We start from the raw sequence: 14,818 nt of genomic DNA on the forward strand, positions 1-14,818 counted from the left end.
CACTTGCTTGTGTTCTTCTTGAAGTATACGCGAGCGACCGGTTTTCTTATGCTTTATAAAAACACTATCAGCATCCGTTTTGTACATTTGAGCTCATCTTTGAGCTGTGCGAACATCAATACCTAATTGTTTTGCAGCAGCTGAAGCACTCATAACTTTCTCAAACATCAGTTTAAAGAATCTAACTTTGTCTTGATCCGTATAGAGTGTATACGCTCGCTTACTCGACGCCTCCTTCATGCAAACATCTGGGTCATCTTTTGCATTTTCATCTGCCACAGAGCCTACATCGAAATTATTCTCCTGAGGCTGATTATACAAATACTGAGTGTGTGAACTAACTGTTTCTAAAGCATATCGCTCTTTGTCAATGGTATAGTCCATAGGCTCAGGTCTACCATATTCATCAACTGCATTACCGTGCCCGTCTTCGTAGAAAATTTGAAAGCTCATATTGTAATACTCGGTTTTTAATGAGAAAGGAAGTAAAAAAAAAAAAAAGATCTAACGGTGCTTTCGTGCTTAATATACTCATATTTTGTACGACAGGGCTCCTACATATACGACATTCAATTTGTCAGCAAGCGAAATCAGCCAATGGTTTACGTGACAATAGAATTTAACGAACGCGAATTTTACTCTTGGCATCAGTGTCAATAATTTTTGGAAATATAATATAACCAAGAGAAAAAGGGTAAGTGAAGCAGAGAATATTAAGATCAAAAAAGGAAAGAAGAAGGCGATGTTTGTGCAAGTTGCACCAAAAGTGACACAAGCATGCAAGATCTTCCTTATTCCCAAATCGAAAGTCAACAAACCAAAAAGTACTTCAGTAGCTCATGGGGGATCGAAAGACAACAGTAATCAAAACAAAGCTAAAGAGACTCTCCGTCCTGCCTATTGAAGCATAAAAGACAAAACATTCAAAGCATCAAAAGACATTAGGAACATTTTAGTTCGTGCTTGTGATATGTCTCGAATATATAAAGAGGCAATAAGGAAAGTATAAGTCGATGAGTCTCTATATAATCTCTTTATTGTATACAAGACGAGAAAAAGCTCATTATTAAAAACAGCGTCATTTTATGTGAAGACTTAATTATTAAGTAACCGATATAGTTATGACCCATAAGAATTGGGTATGTTGCATTATTAGATAATAACATGTTTTGTAGTCAGTCTCTTTGTAGTACTCTTTTTTAGAGTAGAGATTTATAGTAATCTCATACGATAATGTTAAGTATTTATAGGGTAAATACGACAGTGCTTATGATTTCTTAAAGTGTGCCAATAATTTTGAGAAAAAGTTTATCACCCTCTTCGTCAGAGCTAAACACAGTTGAGTAGCTGTGGTCAGTCGTCAGAAGCAACTAAAAAGGACCTGTTTGTGAAAGAAATTCTATCGATATGAATAACTATGTAATAAGATAAGCATCAATCGTTTAGAAGAACTCATATGGCCTCTTGATTTGACCCACATTTATCCCTGACCACAAAAAGTTTCAAAATAAAATGAAATTATGAACCTATTACTTTCTTCCTTTCTTTCTCTTTTTACTCAACTTTGACAACAATATTGACACGTTTAAAAACATTATTCAAAAGAAGAAAGATCAAGTCATTAATAAAAGAAAATCGACAGGAAACATAGATGATATGTTTGAAGGTAAATCTCATATAACGCATATGGCATTTGTAAAATATTCACTGATACATTGGTATATAATATAGATACGATTTGCAAAGACTGTCAGAAGATAGGACACGCTAACAAAAGTTACTATAAATGCAAATTTTATAAAGAAGCTTCTGCAGACAATGGTAACTCATTATTGTAAACTAATATTTGAAACTTAATAGATCTCTTATTAAAATTGGAACATCCACTGGAAAAAAAAAAGAAAACAAAGCTCAGGCGTGAAGCAAGAAAAACAAAAAACAGCAGCATGTTCTTCATCGATTGTTTGTAGTAGTTGTAAACAAACTGGCCATAAGTCAGCACGCTCTCCAGATTGCCCTAATTATATATTGTCAAAAAACGAGCTTTTTAGCCGAAATTTAGGACAACAATTTAATGCATTCACAGTTCCTACCAGAGTGCCTTGAAGTATAGGATCATCTCTGCATGTGAAGACACGCAGCAAATAGTTTTCAGAGCTCAGCTTTTTATCAACCAGTACACATTGAACTTAAAAGTCCATTCGAATCATATCTTTAAACAAATTTTTTGGTATTCAATATGTCAATTAGTTATGGATAAGCGAGTGACGAACAGTGCTGCACTTCCAGAAGGTTTACTTGAAAACTGGAATTTGTTTAGGCAAAGTCATGGAAGCGTCATATATACCAAAAAAACTTGCTAGTAGAACTAGCCAGTGTCTTTCAGAGGCATGTATACAACTAGCGACCACATACACAAACTGCATAGTCGAGAACTTTGAAGCAAGATTGCTTAAATACCTTTCATATCTTATTCAATACACTTTTGTGGTAAGTTTCATTTTTTGCGAAATATTCTACTAGAACATGTAATAATTCGTGATATATAGTCAATGGTGCCCCAAGACGTGAATAAAATGGCTTATGGTTATTGTTATCAATCTGTATGCAAAGGAGAGCCTAAATGGCCGCAAGGTGTTACTTTCACTCAAGAAACAAAAACAGCAGCTGATGAGGCTTGCCTGCCATTGCAGCAGCTTATAACCACACAAGTAACACTAAAGGAATTGTCTGCGTCTCAAGTACTTTTTTGCCTTGTATTTTGTATATACTATCGAAATATGAAGAAGAACATAAAGAGCACCATGCTTATGATGTTAGAAGACTACCTCTGCGTAGGCTTTTTTCTGTATTACCAAACCCATCGCTGCACTGGCGATGCATCAATATCAGCGCAAATTCTTTATCTGCCTTTGTTAAAGAACCTTTACCACGGGGATACAACGATCAGCTAAGAATGTTTTGCAGAGTTTTCAATTTCAGAAAACTGAGAATCGACAGGTAAAATCTTGTCTGTAGATTGCTTACTTGTACAATACTCAGTAACTTTTTTTGTTTATTTGAATAGTATCGACGATTTGTTTCCTAACCAGAACAACAGGATCGTGTTTGCAAATACTGTCAAGTCTGACGGATTTTCAGTTGATTTTGTATTCAACAAAAGAACAACAAAAGATACCTCTTTAATAGCAAACATTGATTTAAAGCTTGAAGATTTTGGCTTGGAAGAAGTAAAGCAAACATACCAGCCCATGTTTCTTGATCCTGGGAGAAAAACCGTGTTCATCGTTGTAGTTGGTTTAGATACAGCCAACCATCAAATAAGACGCTGCTCAACGGCTGAATATTACCATATGACCGGATCAACAAAGTACACAAAAAGCTAGAAAAGCTTAAGACTGAAAAGGGCATAAAAGAAATTGAAACCAATATACCCTCTCCTAAAGCATCACAATGCGCTGCTTACCTCGTCTACATTAAATATATTCTTACTCACATTGTCGCCTCATTCGCTTTCTACGATTACAAAATAGCAAAGGATCGTTTCTATTTGTATCAAGACAGACAAAAAGCAGCAGAAGAAATGGTGAACATGCTTGTACATGGAGGCGCCAAGTATAATAAGAAGAACAGAAAGAAGAGAAATAGGAAGAAAAAAAGAAGCAAGAAGAAGCAAAAACAGACGGTAAATCCAAAAGAAAAAAAGAACCAAGTTGCCAAAAATAGGTATGTAATCAATTTTAGCTTTGATAATTAATCCTTATCTAATTATTGTTTTAAAGAAGCCAAAAGTGGAAGCCCGCAAAGTTCCAAACGGAAAGAGAGAAAGTGTCCCTTGTAGTCTTTGGTGTGGGAATATTTGGCAAAGACTCGATAAAACTGAAGAGAAACAGGTGTGGCGCCACTGGTGTTTTTTGGCGAGCGCTAAAAAGAAGAGAGACAGCTGGAGATCTCATTGCCGTTACAATTGATGAATACAAGACTTCCAAAGTTTGCAATGCGCGTAATAGTGATCTCCTCACAAGTATGCCCGGCTTGAAAGGCTGTAGTGTCCAGGTCTGCAATATCTGCAAGGCACTATGGCAACGAGATATCAACGCTTGCAAGAATATGCTGTCCATTTCCCTTTCGGTTTGGGATAGAAGAGGTTGACCTTTCCAGCATAGCAGAAATTAATTGTTTTTTAATCGCCGTAATGAACACGGTTTCCCTTTTGAGATAATGATTTTTACTAGTAGCTTGTAAATGTAGTAGTGCCATTAAGGGATCAGTTGCTCAAGCGCTTACAAGAGGATCACTTTTGATTAAATAGTTGCGAATGTTTATTTTAACTTTATACAGTAAAATATAGACTCATCTGGTCCATTATATTATTAATGGCCCTCATTTGTAATCTGAATTGACGATGGGGGTTTAGCACTGAGAACATGACTTGGTGTAGGTTCATCATTTAAAAGATGAGCCGCTTGTTGAACATAGCTCTCTGCAGGCTTAAACCATTCGGTTTGAAGGTCATCGACAATATCACCTAGCCTTGTTCCACTAGCGACGATAACTCTGTTTAAGCATGTGATCATATTATCCTTAGACTCTACTCTAGGTCTAATCTCTACTTTTACTCGTTCTACATCATAAATGTTTACAAAAAATGACTTTATGTAGTCATAGTAACTCTGTTCGCTATCATTCACTTGCTGAAGATCAATGACTATTTCTGTATGTGTATGTCCACTGCTTTCACCAACAAAAAGTGTATTCTCTATTATGATATCCGAATGTTCTCTAATCCAATCAATAATTTCCTGGCGTTTTCCAAAAAATATCCATCGGGTAGTATTTCCGGCACTTGAAAGAGTGATCTTTGTTGATAATAGGGGTGGTGAAATGACATGACCAACTTGCCCTGGAATAGAGTCTGTCATAGGTTGAGTGAAGTCAGCTTACAAAGAGTAAAGGGTGATAGTAACTTACCCATTTCATAGCCGTAAATTAATGTCATGTTTTAATGTAATGAAGAAGAAATAAAGGAAAAAAGAGAAATACCCAGTTTTCTACAGAATCCTAAACTCCGCCTATCACATTTGCATGATTTATGTTATTTTTTACTGATGACAGTGGGTTGTAGTTGTAATAGAGTGAGTATTCAGTTAAAGAAAAGAAAAACACTCTATTACAGAGATTATCAGCACATAAATACACACATACATAGGTTTATCTGTTCTCATGAGCTTGTTACTGTTGAAATACTAAAGAAGAGTACAGGCAATCTATTGTTAACATATGAAGATATTAACCAATCATAATGTTAATACAATGCGATAGAAAGAGAGACAGAGAGGGCGATAGGTTATATCTCGAGAAGTCATGTTTATTTTTACTTGCTGCAAAATTTCATTTTTAAGTCACGAAGGTCTCTTTTTTTATTTTTAGTTTTTTTTAAGCAATGGGCAAAGCGACAAGATCAAAGCTTAGATCAAGGAGTGTTGAAACACCTTTGAATCAAAGAAAGTTTGCAGTAAAAGGAAAAGAGGTTGAAGAGAAAATAGTCTACCAAGAAGGCGATATTAGTGTAATACCAGCTAAACCAGTAGATTTGGTGACAAAGGATGTCAAAAAGAAGCAAAGACATGAAGCTTGGCTTGAGAGTGAGTTCTCTTCTTTCATTAGTTTTGGTGATTAGCTCAACCAATTCTTATTAGAACTTGATCGTTCTTATGCATTAAAAAAAAAGCAACAGAAAAAGGAAATCAAGAGACAAAACAACTTGGGCATAGATCTGAGCAATATTGGAGAAGTCTTGGATACCATCAAATTTAAACCAAAAACTAACAAAAAGGATGTAAATATGGAAGAAGAAAAGAAAGAACCAGCAATACCAACCAATAAGATCAAATCAAAAAAGGCAAAGAAACAAGCAGAGTAAGTTGGGAGATTCAGCAATAGACAGGAAATACTCACTTTGTTATAGACTTCAGGAAATACTTCGTATGCAAAAAGTGATGCAGACTGGAGCCTTCAAGGAGAATCCATTAGGAACGATTCGCCAACATGTACAAAACACTTTTACTTGATTTGTTTGTGTTGCCATTTATAGACATCTTCAATAACATGTTGCACATCAGATAAAGACTCATGTATACACATTCTCTTTCTCTTTTTTTTCTTGTTTTTTTGTTTGACTTGACAAAATGATAATGGTCCCTGATGTTGCTCGCCAGGTTAACATTCAAAGATATAACGATCGAAGGTTCAGAGCGTACTGCTGTGGATGCATTGATAGTTCTGCAAACGATATCATTGTCTGCTTCTTTTGGGCTGTAATAATTTAATTATATGCATATAAATTGTATGTATCTTATGATTATATATTAGGCCTTGAGCTTTTATTTTGCTGTACTGGCATTTCTTCAAAAGAGTCGTATGTATTATTATAATTACTATTATTATTACCCATTAATGACTAGTCAGCCTTTTACTCGTATGTCCAAACGGTACCTCTTGTTGTCTTTGGTGCAGTCAATTTATTGTTTGGTATTGTCACTCTATGCGGTATTGTTCTACTTCTATTCAGGGTAACTTGTTTTCATCAACTCGTTACACACACATACATATATCTCATTATCTATCTGCAGCCTAGGATTGATGTTAGAATCATGGGAATGTATCAGTCCAGAAAGACTGTCTTTACGATCACGGCTAATGCAATTGCAGTGCTTATTGTCACCTTGATTAATTTTATCTTATTCGTCATTGATAAAGAAGGCTTCTTTCAATGGTGCGTTACTTCTTCAGCAAGTTACGTGGCTGAAGTCTATGATCAAATGAACAGCAACTCAACAAAAGTACCACCAATCACATTGGAAAGTGGATCTGATCTATATAATTGTGAGAGACTATATGAGGATGAAGTTAAATGGGCCTTTTTATGCTTTGTAGTCATGTCAATCGTTTATGTAAGTTCTGTTTCTTTATACATACTCTGACTTACACAGTGTAGATTCATTGGATACTCATCGTTGCAGCAAGAACAACCTATCAATTCTTCAATCGTATTGATTTACCACAACAGCCAATAATACCAACAGAGTATGGAAATATGGCACCATCATCCAAAAAGTACACACAAAGGAATACAGGGCCATCAAGGAATCTGCTAAAGACTTTGTTGACTCATAAGCAATATTCAGAACATATACCAGAGCAAAACAACAGTAAAACATTAATAAGAGAGAAACTAAGTGTGGAAGAATTGATGAATGGTACTATTAATGTATAATCTACCTAATAAAGTGTATGCGTGTGTACATATCTGCATAAAAATGCATATATAATGTAATCATACCAGAGTACTGAGCCTAACCTCTTTTTTATTATCTGTCTTTAGTGTAGTATAGAAAGAAGTAAAGAGAATAGCGGTATGAGATCTTACAGCAGGAATAGGGATCATACACATAAACTGTAATGGCTACACAAAAATTGCCCGACCTAAAAATTATCAAATACACTTCCGACAATGCAAACAATGGAAATGCTGAGAAATTAAAAAATCTTTTATTTTTTTTTCTGACAGTTAAATGATCAGTAGATCTACTTTACAACAAACAGTGAAATGTACACGTTATAGAGCACATAATTGTACAAGGTTCTTGTCTACAAATAATGGTAAGTTTTCCCTTTATTTATTTATATTTTTATTGACAAGCTATTTATTAAAAAGTTAAAATAAACCCTGCGCACGTCCAGCTACTTTCTCCAAGCTTACACGCTCAACTATTCGAACCTTACGAGTCTCAAGAATCAAAGATTAATAACCAGGAATATTCTTTAAAGAAGAAATACGCTGAGGAACATCTTAAACTGCAGGGTATCTGGGGCAAGACACCACAGAAAGAGGATCCTATTGATGTCAAACTGCCAAAGCTCATGGGAAAAAATCTGGAAGAACACTTTATACGAATTGGGCTTGAACAGGCAGAACCTTATTTATCACAATGTGAAAAGCTTGTCTCGATTGATATACCACCGACACCCACTCAGTGGAAGAAAACAGCCGGATGGACACGTTATGGAAAGGATGGAACAATAACAGCTGTAGGTTACCCACTTGAAGATACCATGGTCTTTGATGTAGAAGTGTTGATGTCTGAAGGAAATTATCCAACAATTGCCGTTGCGGCCTCAGAGGAAGCGTGGTATTCATGGACCTCACCCTATTTACTTGACCAGACAAAAAGCAAAGAGCAGTTGATACCCTTTGGAAGAAGAGACGACAAGAGGATCATCGTTGGGCATAACGTAGGATACGATCGAGCGAGGATTGCAGAAGAGTATAGTCGAATGGATTCAAATATCAGATATGTTGACACGATGAGTCTGCATATTGCAGTATCTGGTTTATGCTCTCAACAACGACCTGCATGGAATGCTGAATTGAGACGCAGAGATCAAGAATCGTCATCAAACGAGCAGACATTCTTTGACGTGAGCTCTTTGAACAGCCTGAAGGACGTTGCAAAATTTCATTGTAAAATAAATATCGATAAATCTCAGCGATCTATCTTTGAAACCGGCAGTCTATCGGATGTACACACTCAATTTAATGAACTTATGGATTATTGTGCAAAGGATGTTGCTCTAACCCATGCTGTCTATAAAGCCGTGTTTCCCATCTTTCGCAAGAACTGTCCACATCCTGTTTCCTTTGCTGGTATGCTTCATATGGGTAGCTCCTTTTTGACAGTAACAGAGCGGTGGGAAGACTATTTGCAAAAGTCTTCAGGGAAGCATAAAGAACTAAGCGACATGCTTGATGTAAAAATACGCGATTTGGCGGAAAAGGCAAGAGTACTCGTAGATGACCCGGTGATCTGGCAGAATGACCCTTGGCTAAGCCAGCTGGATTGGTTTGTCAATCCTAGACAGAGGAAATTGAAAGGATCACCAAAATGGTATAAAGATGCATATGATACCAAGACAGCTACTTTGAAAATATCCACACGGTCACGCATTGCTCCGATCTTGCTACGGTTAAAGTGGAACGGATACCCTTTACACTATATACCAAGTAACGGATGGTGCTACAAGATACTTAACTCAGAGGTGGCGGTGGATCAAAGCAGTAAGGCAGCAGCAAGAGACGACACATATCACTATTTCAAGGTACCTCACAAGGATGGTGAAGATGCGAATTGCGGAAACCCTTTAGCCAAGAGCTACATCAGTTCATTTGAAGACAAAATCCTTACTTCAGAATACGAAGCAGCTAGAGAAGCCCTTGAATTAAACGCAACATCAGCTTATTGGATCAGTTCAAGGGAAAGAATTCTTGGCCAGTTTGTCGTTTGGGATTCGAATTCATCGGTTCATATGCATCTGCCTCAAAAATCAGAAGGAAAGTATGGTATGATTTTACCGCAGATGGTTACCATGGGCACCATCACTCGACGTGCTGTTGAAAAAACATGGCTGACTGCAAGCAACGCCAAAAAGAATCGTATTGGATCAGAGCTAAAGTCCATGGTGCAGGCACCAGAAGGATACAAGATTGTAGGCGCAGACGTTGATTCCGAAGAACTCTGGATATCTAGTGTTATCGGTGACGCACAGTTTGGCTTTCATGGCGCAACTGCCTTAGGCTGGATGACCCTTCAAGGCTCAAAGTCAGAAGGCACGGATCTCCACTCAAAAACAGCCAATATTTTAGGCATCAGTCGAGATAAAGCAAAGATATTCAACTATGCCAGAATTTATGGAGCTGGCGTAAAGTACGCGACGAGCTTACTGTCGCAATATAGCCAAGGTATCGATCAAAAGACAGCGGAACAGCGTGCGCTGGAGCTGTATTCAGAAACCAAAGGTGAAAAGGAACACTCTTCGAAAAACATATTCAAGCGCACTTTCTGGCACGGTGGTTCGGAAAGCTACATGTTTAATGCACTTGAAGATATAGCCTTGTCCCGAGAACCACGTACACCCGTTCTGCACTGCGCCATCACCGATGCTTTAAAACCTCAATACGCGAAGGCTCAATTTTTGACGTCAAGAGTCAACTGGGTCGTTCAGAGTTCAGGAGTGGATTATTTACACCTTTTGATCGTCTCGATGAATCATTTGATAAGGCGGTATAACATTAATGCAAGATTTATGCTTTCGGTTCATGACGAGGTGCGGTATTTGTCAAGCGCAGAGGATAAGCAGCGAACTGCATTTGCTTTGCAAGTAGCCAATATCTGGACTAGAGCCTTCTTTAGTTACAAGCTGGGTATTCATAATCTGCCTCAAGTATGTACACTGTGGCATGATATACTTTCTTTTACTTAAAATTTCTATATAGAGTGTTGCTTTCTTTTCTGCTGTGGATATAGATCATGTTTTACGAAAAGAACCCAATATGCCCTGCTTGACGCCTTCAAATGAAGAGAAAATATCAGAAGGAGTCAGTTGCAGTTTATTAGACACTATTCGCGAACTCGAAGCGGACATGGGGCCTGCGAACAACTTGGAATGCCTCTTGGGTAATTCAGAGTCATTAGAACAAATGAAGATTGATGAAAAGACTATCAAGAGCTTGATGGATAAGACCAAGAAACGAAAAACCAAGGTCGACTTGAATTTCATCAAGGCTCAAATGTATAAAGATTACAAAAACCATTTTGAACAAACATTGAAAGGAAATAGAGAGACAGAAGAGGTAATCAGATGCGGAGATGATTTAGAAGCAATATATATGGACGCATATTAGAACAATAGAATGTAGATAACTGTAAGATAAATATACCACATCTCCTCCCCTTTATTAGTCGTCTAGTCCCTTTGAATGTGAAATTGAGAAATTGTGTATATTTGCTCTAATGCTTTAAGGAAAAGGATCGTCTCTACACTTTATTCAAATTGTACCTCAATTTATTGTGGCTATTATGGACATCCACCTTAGTACAGGGCAATATCCTGATATGTTGCTGTTTTACAAAAGAATCTTTGTATCAATTTTAAAACAATACACTACTATTGTTCCCTTTCTTGTTACTGCTACTTGTAACTTCTTCTTCTGAACTGCTCCATCAACAACATCCATAAGTACGACCTGAAACAGCATCTGCAATTCACTCACGAGCGGTGCAAGATAGCTGATCATTTCGTTGGTTTTTGGCTCTTTTTGGCTAGGTAGAACAGCTGCACAAGTAATATTCGTTGTTTATTTTCTGTCAGCTCTTGGTAGATTTTGAATAATGAATTAGATTCTTTCAGAAGAACGTTGGACGCCGATAAATGGCTGGAACCAATCAATGTTTATTGTAAGCATGATGTTGTATTTGTTGAATACGCTTGCTTTGAGCGGAAATCCCTAAGTCATCCCGGCAAGCCTGAGAATCACATTCATAGCCTTCAACCGAATTTCTGTAGCTTCAAATGAGGTGTTTCGTTCCAAACATAACAAGAAACTGCAGAAACGGCTCATTGAGTGCTAAAAAAGCATTTGTAATATACAACGATGCTTGAAATGAAGGATCTGAGAATACTGAAAATGTAAGAGCGAAATTGTAGGCACGAAAAGTAATAAAAAGAAATAGTATATCTATAAACTTGTAAGAGCCCAGTGGGACCTCAGCAACAGCAGTGCAAAATAAAAACAGTTTATAACAAATGAAGAAACAGATAGCGCAAAGCTGAGATTCAAAATTCAGATTTGTACTTTCGCAGTGGAGGTTTTGAAACTAAAAAAAGAAAAAGAGCAGCCTTCCCGAACAATGGAGACATCTCCAATAGCTAAAGAATGAAAGAATACCTCTCCTAAGTGAAAAATAAAGTAAGAAGAACAACGTTTTCCAAAAAAATATATGAACAAAAAACTACATCACGTGACAAGAATTTGAAAGACCGACAAACACATACACAACTTTGCAGGCGCTGAAATAACATGCAGGTCGTGCAATCGATTTCAGTGCTGAACCTAAAGCCGATATATTAAATGATGAATTGCATAATACAAATGTCTTACACTTAATTGTTGTGGGGAATATACTTCTGCAGCCTTCCTTCTGAAGAAAGCTTTAAAAATGCAAAGTTATCTGTCGCTTCTATTTTCTCGAGTACTGGGATATGCCTGAAGTAGCCTTGACTTGCGAGTCGTTAGAATAAAAAACAAGAGCCAGTGACGAGCTTAACACTGTCTGCAGTGAAAGAAGTCAAGCTTACAGAAATGCATCAATTAAAAAAAACGTCAACCATTGCTATATTGTAACGAAAAGAATTCAAAAGTTTACTTCAAACAACATCCTTCATTCATTCAGTGCCATTGTGACAGATTTGGTACTGCAGCACAGTGAAGCACAATTTCCTTTTTCGGAACTTTAATTCGTCCAAATGCTTCCTCTTCAACTCCAAGGTCATGGCCAAACTCCAAGGTCATTGACCTTGATAGTCTTATTATGGAAGCTTATTTTTATATAAATACCCTTGGTATTCTTTAAACAAAAAAAACAACGAAATAAATCCTCAAGTCTCTTGAATCAAAACTCCCTTTTATACCTTTCCTTTTCTTATAAACTTCTCTTTTATTTTTCTTTACTTTACTTATTTTGATCTAGCATTTAGATCTGGTGGTCACTAACTCGAACCAAACTTTTATTTACTTTTAAACCTTTTCATATCTTAACATTCTACCAAGTCAATTAAGACTTACTTTATACGAAATTTCTCTTATATCTCAACTGGTAAAACTCATAAACTCACAGACTTACAAATTACAACAGTTTTCAAAAAAAAAAAAAAAAAACTTTAAATATCAAAACTATAATTATCAAAACTATAATTATCAAAACTATAATTATCAAAACTATAATTATCAAAACTCTAATTACTTTTTAACAAGTATAAAAGAGCGATGCTTTTGCAAAAAATCATTTACGACTTGAATCACAACCTTTTCTTTTTATTTTTATCTTTTATTTACTTCTGAATTATTCAATCAAGTGGATTCAGGAACCTTTTTATCTTCTTTATTATTCTTTTTACTTTGTACAACTCAGTCTAATCAAATTTACACATCGAGCCCTTATTATAACTTTATCTTTTTAACATTTTTGCTACGAATCTCAGGTGTGATATTTGTTGAATATAAAGTACTAAGTCGTAAAGTCAATGGGACAAAAGAATAATGTGTTTATTAAGTAAATGTCCTATTGGCTTATATATGGCTATTGATGCGTAGGGGGTTTTACTTTTCTACACTTTGTGGGGGCTTTTATTCAATATCAAAGTGTTACCCTTGCAGTTATACCTCAATGAAGCTTCTAGACCATTTATATAAGTGAGTTTCTAAACTGATATATGTTATGTATACAACGTATGTAGTGTGTAAATGTCACGTCAAGCCTTACAAAGATTACGAACACAAAAACTTCTATTTTTATTACCTTTTACAACACATTCAAACCCAAGATCTACAAAGTTACAACATAATGTCCCCGCACTATGTGATTCAACTGTGTTATTTGTTTTACTCCTAATTACTTTCTCCTTATAATTACTCATATAATTTTGAAAATAAAGGATCTTCAGTTTAATCAATCTAATCACAGTATCGCTTTCCCTTCAATTACCTTACAAAATTTTCTCTTATAAAGACTTATTTTAGCTTTTCTTTGTTTTATTTTTACTTTTCAATTCAAGCTAATTACATTTGATCTTGTATAAACAAGATTTGATGGTCATCAACGCGACATACTATATTCAATTTATTTTAAAATCTTGCTTGGATAGATGATCTACGACTGTTGTTTACAATAACGTCGTAAGCAGAGTTATTTATGTATGTATTGTTGTTTCTTATTTTTATTTTTATTTGATGCGGCAAAGAAATAGAAAGTAGAATGTATGTTTTACTAGCCATAAGCCCTATACTTCATATATTGATCATAATTCAACAGAAGATGCTTCTATTCAGCTCCTTATATGACCTTACCTTGACATTATTGCCAGCAATATAAAGCCAAGCGATTATCAAGCTGACTTCTTTCAAGGGCAGTCTACGCTGAAAAGCATGAGCAGACAGCTCAAAGCTCACGAGCTATATTTCAATGATACGAGCCAACACAGGTCTGATGGACTGATCAAGCTCTTTAGTCTGAGAAAGGCAGAGCTCTTGTTGCTTGAAACAAAACATGCTTCGATCATCATAGGGGCGTATTTGGTGCACTGGCAATGTTAAAGTACATAGCAGGTGATCTTGCCTTTACTTCTGTTGAGCTGATTGAGGGGGTGAAGGTATTTTTTTCCATGCTGAAAGTATGGCTGGTATCCAATAAAGATGCTACCATTGATTTCTTTCTTTCAAACATAGATACCCACCTTCATCTCTGGAGTATTAGCTACAGAAAAATAAGGGAGGGGTTTTGTCTTTATAGAGAATCAATGCTTCACGTCAAGCCAAAATTTGAAAAAAAGAAAAGTCTTTGTCCCTCAGCTATTACAATTCTGCTATTCAATGAAAGTAACACATAATATCATATGACATCGCATGTACAGAAGCACTAACAGTGTGGTTGAAACTGTGTGTGATTGAGCAATCGATAGCAGTCACTATATCACTTCATGAAGAATTATGAAAAAAATTAGAGGCAATACATGTAAGCTCTCAACAGCCAGAACTCTTGGGCGACATTATACTGTTTTATTAAAAATAAATTTCAGAAAGAGGATAAAATTATGACGTGTATGAAAGGAATAATTGGCGCATATTAAAAAAAGTATTTACGCAAAGGTTAAAAATAAAATACGTGCGAAGGAGGCGACATACAAATGAGAGTAATAAGTACCA

The 14,818-nt window shown here is 36.1% G+C and overlaps 7 protein-coding genes across 7 annotated transcripts; 6 read left to right on the plus strand and 1 right to left on the minus strand.

Moving 5' to 3' along the window:
* The first annotated feature begins 2,143 nt into the window (after positions 1-2,143).
* RHIMIDRAFT_79150 (uncharacterized protein) lies at positions 2,144-3,302 on the plus strand. The gene is made up of 3 exons (XM_023615703.1): positions 2,144-2,490; positions 2,550-3,000; positions 3,068-3,302. Exons 1-2 carry the CDS (start codon positions 2,329-2,331, stop codon positions 2,952-2,954), a joined length of 567 nt encoding a protein of 188 aa, XP_023461908.1. The 5' UTR covers positions 2,144-2,328; the 3' UTR covers positions 2,955-3,000; positions 3,068-3,302.
* Positions 3,303-4,263, plus strand: RHIMIDRAFT_79151 (uncharacterized protein). The gene is made up of 2 exons (XM_023615704.1): positions 3,303-3,726; positions 3,783-4,263. The coding sequence occupies exons 1-2, from the start codon at positions 3,584-3,586 to the stop codon at positions 4,150-4,152; spliced, it is 513 nt and encodes a 170-aa protein (XP_023461909.1). The 5' UTR covers positions 3,303-3,583; the 3' UTR covers positions 4,153-4,263.
* Positions 4,193-5,353, minus strand: RHIMIDRAFT_316308 (uncharacterized protein). Its single transcript, XM_023615050.1, has 2 exons — positions 4,972-5,353; positions 4,193-4,915 (listed from the first exon to the last, which is right to left on the minus strand). The coding sequence occupies exons 1-2, from the start codon at positions 4,997-4,999 to the stop codon at positions 4,374-4,376; spliced, it is 570 nt and encodes a 189-aa protein (XP_023461910.1). The 5' UTR covers positions 5,000-5,353; the 3' UTR covers positions 4,193-4,373.
* Positions 5,354-5,443: 90 nt separating this feature from the next.
* Positions 5,444-6,071, plus strand: RHIMIDRAFT_241944 (uncharacterized protein; the record flags this gene model as incomplete). The annotated part of the gene is made up of 3 exons (XM_023609680.1): positions 5,444-5,645; positions 5,700-5,919; positions 5,969-6,071. 3 exons carry the CDS (start codon positions 5,444-5,446, stop codon positions 6,069-6,071), a joined length of 525 nt encoding a protein of 174 aa, XP_023461911.1.
* Positions 6,072-6,456: 385 nt separating this feature from the next.
* On the plus strand, positions 6,457-7,276 carry RHIMIDRAFT_248021 (uncharacterized protein; the record flags this gene model as incomplete). The annotated part of the gene is made up of 4 exons (XM_023610471.1): positions 6,457-6,478; positions 6,517-6,572; positions 6,633-6,953; positions 6,998-7,276. The coding sequence occupies 4 exons, from the start codon at positions 6,457-6,459 to the stop codon at positions 7,274-7,276; spliced, it is 678 nt and encodes a 225-aa protein (XP_023461912.1).
* Positions 7,277-7,509: 233 nt separating this feature from the next.
* On the plus strand, positions 7,510-10,852 carry RHIMIDRAFT_79167 (DNA polymerase gamma). Its single transcript, XM_023615705.1, has 3 exons — positions 7,510-7,662; positions 7,718-10,281; positions 10,334-10,852. The coding sequence occupies exons 1-3, from the start codon at positions 7,575-7,577 to the stop codon at positions 10,739-10,741; spliced, it is 3,060 nt and encodes a 1,019-aa protein (XP_023461913.1). The 5' UTR covers positions 7,510-7,574; the 3' UTR covers positions 10,742-10,852.
* A 2,617-nt stretch (positions 10,853-13,469) lies between these two features.
* Positions 13,470-14,477, plus strand: RHIMIDRAFT_270207 (uncharacterized protein). Its single transcript, XM_023612177.1, has 2 exons — positions 13,470-13,901; positions 13,964-14,477. The coding sequence occupies exons 1-2, from the start codon at positions 13,872-13,874 to the stop codon at positions 14,207-14,209; spliced, it is 276 nt and encodes a 91-aa protein (XP_023461914.1). The 5' UTR covers positions 13,470-13,871; the 3' UTR covers positions 14,210-14,477.
* Positions 14,478-14,818: the final 341 nt, after the last annotated feature.

Source organism: Rhizopus microsporus (genome assembly GCF_002708625.1).
Source record: "Rhizopus microsporus ATCC 52813 unplaced genomic scaffold scaffold_26, whole genome shotgun sequence".
Classification (NCBI taxonomy): domain Eukaryota; kingdom Fungi; phylum Mucoromycota; class Mucoromycetes; order Mucorales; family Rhizopodaceae; genus Rhizopus; species Rhizopus microsporus.

Excerpts from the sequence above, each read along its gene's own strand:
- RHIMIDRAFT_79150 (XM_023615703.1), top strand. The coding sequence starts at position 2,329 with ATGGAAGCGTCATATATACCAAAAAAACTTGCTAGTAGAACTAGCCAG. Across the intron at positions 2,491-2,549 it reads TTATTCAATACACTTTTGTG|TCAATGGTGCCCCAAGACGT; the intron begins GTAAGTTTCATT and ends CGTGATATATAG.
- RHIMIDRAFT_79151 (XM_023615704.1), top strand. The coding sequence starts at position 3,584 with ATGGTGAACATGCTTGTACATGGAGGCGCCAAGTATAATAAGAAGAAC. Across the intron at positions 3,727-3,782 it reads AACCAAGTTGCCAAAAATAG|AAGCCAAAAGTGGAAGCCCG; the intron begins GTATGTAATCAA and ends ATTGTTTTAAAG.
- RHIMIDRAFT_316308 (XM_023615050.1), bottom strand. The coding sequence starts at position 4,999 with ATGACATTAATTTACGGCTATGAAATGG. Across the intron at positions 4,916-4,971 it reads AATTTACGGCTATGAAATGG|ACTCTATTCCAGGGCAAGTT; the intron begins GTAAGTTACTAT and ends AACCTATGACAG.
- RHIMIDRAFT_79167 (XM_023615705.1), top strand. The coding sequence starts at position 7,575 with ATGATCAGTAGATCTACTTTACAACAAACAGTGAAATGTACACGTTAT. Across the intron at positions 7,663-7,717 it reads GTTCTTGTCTACAAATAATG|TTAAAATAAACCCTGCGCAC; the intron begins GTAAGTTTTCCC and ends TTTATTAAAAAG. Across the intron at positions 10,282-10,333 it reads GTATTCATAATCTGCCTCAA|AGTGTTGCTTTCTTTTCTGC; the intron begins GTATGTACACTG and ends ATTTCTATATAG.
- RHIMIDRAFT_270207 (XM_023612177.1), top strand. The coding sequence starts at position 13,872 with ATGTATGTTTTACTAGCCATAAGCCCTATA. Across the intron at positions 13,902-13,963 it reads TACTAGCCATAAGCCCTATA|CTTGACATTATTGCCAGCAA; the intron begins CTTCATATATTG and ends ATATGACCTTAC.